Source organism: Capsicum annuum, chromosome 1, assembly GCF_002878395.1.
Source record: "Capsicum annuum cultivar UCD-10X-F1 chromosome 1, UCD10Xv1.1, whole genome shotgun sequence".
In the NCBI taxonomy this organism is placed as follows: domain Eukaryota; kingdom Viridiplantae; phylum Streptophyta; class Magnoliopsida; order Solanales; family Solanaceae; genus Capsicum; species Capsicum annuum.
The window spans coordinates 75,536,048-75,539,832 of NC_061111.1; the positions used below are offsets into that span (position 1 = coordinate 75,536,048).

At 38.8% G+C, this 3,785-nt stretch overlaps 1 protein-coding gene across 1 annotated transcript; it reads left to right on the forward strand.

Moving 5' to 3' along the window:
• The first annotated feature begins 449 nt into the window (after window positions 1–449).
• Window positions 450–1,355, forward strand: LOC107857854. The gene has a single exon (XM_016702648.2). The coding sequence runs from the start codon at window positions 450–452 to the stop codon at window positions 1,353–1,355; it is 906 nt and encodes a 301-aa protein (XP_016558134.2).
• The last annotated feature ends 2,430 nt before the right edge of the window (window positions 1,356–3,785 follow it).

Here is a 3,785-nt window from a genome sequence, read left to right on the forward strand (position 1 = left end):
TAAAGCGAGTTGAGACTACCAACTCTGGGGTGACTACTGTGAAGAGTGATTTGTCTTCTATGAGTCAGTTGGTTAACTCACACTGTACTTCTATCAAATAGTTAGAGCAGTAAATGAGCCAACTCTTAGCAGCATTGTATCAGAAGAAGAGTGGAACTTTACCAAGTGATATAGTTCAAAATCATAAAAGTTATGGCTCCTACATGGAAATTACCACAAGGAGTGGTAAGGTATTACCAGGCCCATCTATGGGAAAAGATGTGATTGCAAAGGAAATTGAGCATAAAGAAACTTATCAAGTCGAGTTTGAGAAACTAGATAAAGTTATTGATAACAAACCATCTGACCATTAGTAGATTGATGAGTTGGAGCAAAGAAAGGGAAAGGAGATCGAAGTGGTAGTTACTACGCTCCCAAAACTTCTTTCTCCATTTGCCCATCTGTTGAAAATGAAGGCCAACAACACAAAGTTTGGTAAGTTTATGGCCATGTTTAATAAGTTGATAATCAACTTGCCATTGGTGGAGGTATTGGAGCAAATGCCTAGGTACGCAATATTCATGAAAGACCTTGTTACAAAGAAGAGGACAGTTAGTTATGATATGGTGGACAATCTCCATTATTGTGTTTCTATTTCCATAAGATTGTTGGTGCTGAAGAAAGAAAATCCTGGAGCATTTACTATCCCATGCACTATTAGGCCTCTTAAGTTTGCAAAATCTCTATGTGATTTGGGAGCTAGTATAAATTTAATGCCGCCTGTTGTGTATAAGAAGCTGGATTTGGGGGATCCTTCTTCTACGGACATGAGATTATTTATGGCTGAAAGGTCCGTGAAGTGGCCCACTGAGATTTTATATGATGTATTAGTGAAGGTGGCCAGTTTCATATGTCCAGCTGATTTTGTCATTCTCGATTATGAGGGGGACTTCGAGGTGCCCATAATCTTGGGTAGTCTTTTTCTCGCAACTGGGAATGTACTTATTGATCTAAGGGCAAATAAGCTGTTGTTCAGGCTGAATGATGAAGTTGTTCAATTTGATGTATGCCAGTCCATAAAACAGTATAAAGATATGGGTGTATTTTCTATTGTGGATGTTTACTATAAGGAGGAGCAGGAAGTACCTATAGAGGAAAATTTTGCTGTGGACACTTTAGCTTTTGTATTAATGAATTTTGATCAAGATGGTATTGAATATTATGAGGAGATAGTATGTGCCTTGAAAGGCATGGGGTCTTATTCTTATGCACCCAAGAAGCTGGATTTGGACTTGAAAAATTACCTAAGTCCACCAGCCAAGCTGTTTATTGAAGAGCCACCTACTTTGGAGCTAAAGAGTTGTCCGATCATTTGAGGTATGTGTTCCTGGGTAGCGGTAATACACTACCTATCATTATTGCATCTAACTTAGGTTAACTATAAGTGGAATCCCTTATCCCTATTCTTAAGAGATATAAGAGGGTTATTGGTTGGACGATTACATATATTATTAGTATTCCTCCCGGTATATGCACACATAAAGTCCAAATAGAAGAGGATTGTGTCGCAACTATTGAGCATCAATATCATCTAAAACCACCTATGCAAAAGGTGGTGAAGAAACAAATTATCAAGTGGATGGATGCAGGAGTGGTATACCCTACCTCAGATAGTAAGTAGGTAAGTCCTGTTCAGTGCATGCCCAAAAAAGGGGGCATGGCAGTGGTGGTTAATGAGAAGAACAAGTTGATTCCACTTAGGCCTGTTACTGGATGGAGAGTGTGTATGGATTACAGAAAACTCATCTCATAGAGTTTGAAAGACCACTTCCCAATGCCTTTCATGGATCAGATGCTTGATCGGTTGGTGGGAAGAGGTTGGTATTTTTTCTTGGATGGTTATTCTGGTTACAATCAGATTTCTATACCCCAGAGAATCAGGACAAAGTGAAATTTACCTGCCCATATGGTACTTTTTCATTTAAGAAGATGCCATTTGGATTGTGTAATGCACCCGCTACCTTCCAACGGTGCATGATGTCTATTTTCTCAGATATGGTTAAAGACACCATTGAGGTGTTTATGGATGATTTTTCGGTGGTAGGAGATTCATTTGAGTTATGCTTGGTAAATCTGAGTAAGGCCTTACAGCGGTCTAAGTACTTCAATCTTGTGCTTAATTGGGATAAATACCACTTCATGGTGAAGGAGGGAATTGTTCTTGGACAATAAATTTCAGCAAAGGAGATTGGAGTTGAACAACCAAAAGTTGAGGTTATAAAGAAGCTTTCACCTCCTATTTCAGTGAAGGGGGTACGTAGTTTCCCTTGTCATACTGGATTCTATAGGAGGTTTATAAAGGACTTCTCAAAGATTGCAAACCCCTTTTACAAAATTTTTGAGAAGAAAGTCAAATTTTCCTTTAATGATGATTACTTGAAGGCATTTGAATGCCTTAAAGGGAAGCTAGTTGATGCTCCTATTATTGTTACACCGGATTGGTCAAAACCATTTGAGATCATATATGATGCAAGCGGTGTTGCCCTTGGAGCTGTGCTAGGACAAAAGAAAGACAAATTTTTTCATCCCATGTATTATACAAACAAAGCACTGAATAAAGCTTAAAAGAACTACATTGTCACAGAACAAGAACTTGTTGCAGTAGTCTGTGCTTTTGAGAAGTTCTGGGCTTATTTGCTAGGAACCAATGTGGTGGTCCACATTGACCACGCAGCCTTGAGATTTTTAATGGTGAAACAGGATGCAAAACCAAGGTTAATTTGATGGGTGCTGCTTCTTCAAGAATTTGACTTTGAAGTCAAAGATAGAAAGGGTTGAGAAAACCATGTTGCGGATCATCTGTCCAGGTTGGAAAGTGAACTAGCAGTTAGAGATGAATTTGAGATCAATGATGCATTTCTAGATGAGGAAATCTTGGCTGCTGTTGTGGAGAAAATACCTTGGTATGCTCATTTTGCAAATTATTAGGTGAGAGAGGTAACACTAGAGAATATTTCCTTTCAGCAAAAGAAAAAGTTTCTCCATGATGTGACCCATTACTTTTGGGATGAGCGGTATCTTTTTTGATGATGCACAAATGGTATTATTAGATGGTGCAGCCTAGTAGTAGATATGTTAAGTATACTGGAAGAAAGTCATGCTTCCCCAGTTGGAGGTCACCATGCAAGTGATCAGACTGCAAAGAAAGTTCTTCAGAGTGGCTACTAGTGGCCCTCTTTGTTCAAGGATGCTTACGAGTTCATGAAGAGATATGACCAATATCAAAGGCAAGGGTCCTTCTCAAAGTACCATGAGATGCCAATGTCTAAAATACTGGAGGTAGAATTATTTGATGTTTGGGGCATTGATTTCATGGGACCCTTTGTGAGCTCATTTGGGATGAAGTACATATTAGTTACTGTTGACTACGTGTCAAAATGAGTTGAGGCCGTGGCTCTAGCAGATAATGAAGAAAAATGGGTTGTTGCATTCTTAAAGAGAAATATCTTCTTTTGCTTTGGGGTACCACATACTATCATAAGCGATGGAGTATCACACTTTTACAATAATATATTCAGAGCCACCTTGTCAAAATATGGAGTCAAGCAGCATAAGGTGGCTACCCCATACCACCCACAAACCAGTGGGCAGGTGGAAATCTCTAATTGGGAAATCAAAGTTATCTTTTCCAAGATTGTAAATGATAGAAGGAAAGATTGGTTTAGAAAGCTGGATGATGACTTATTGGCATATAGAACAACTTTCAAGACACTAATTGGCATGTCACCATAACAATTGGTTTATGG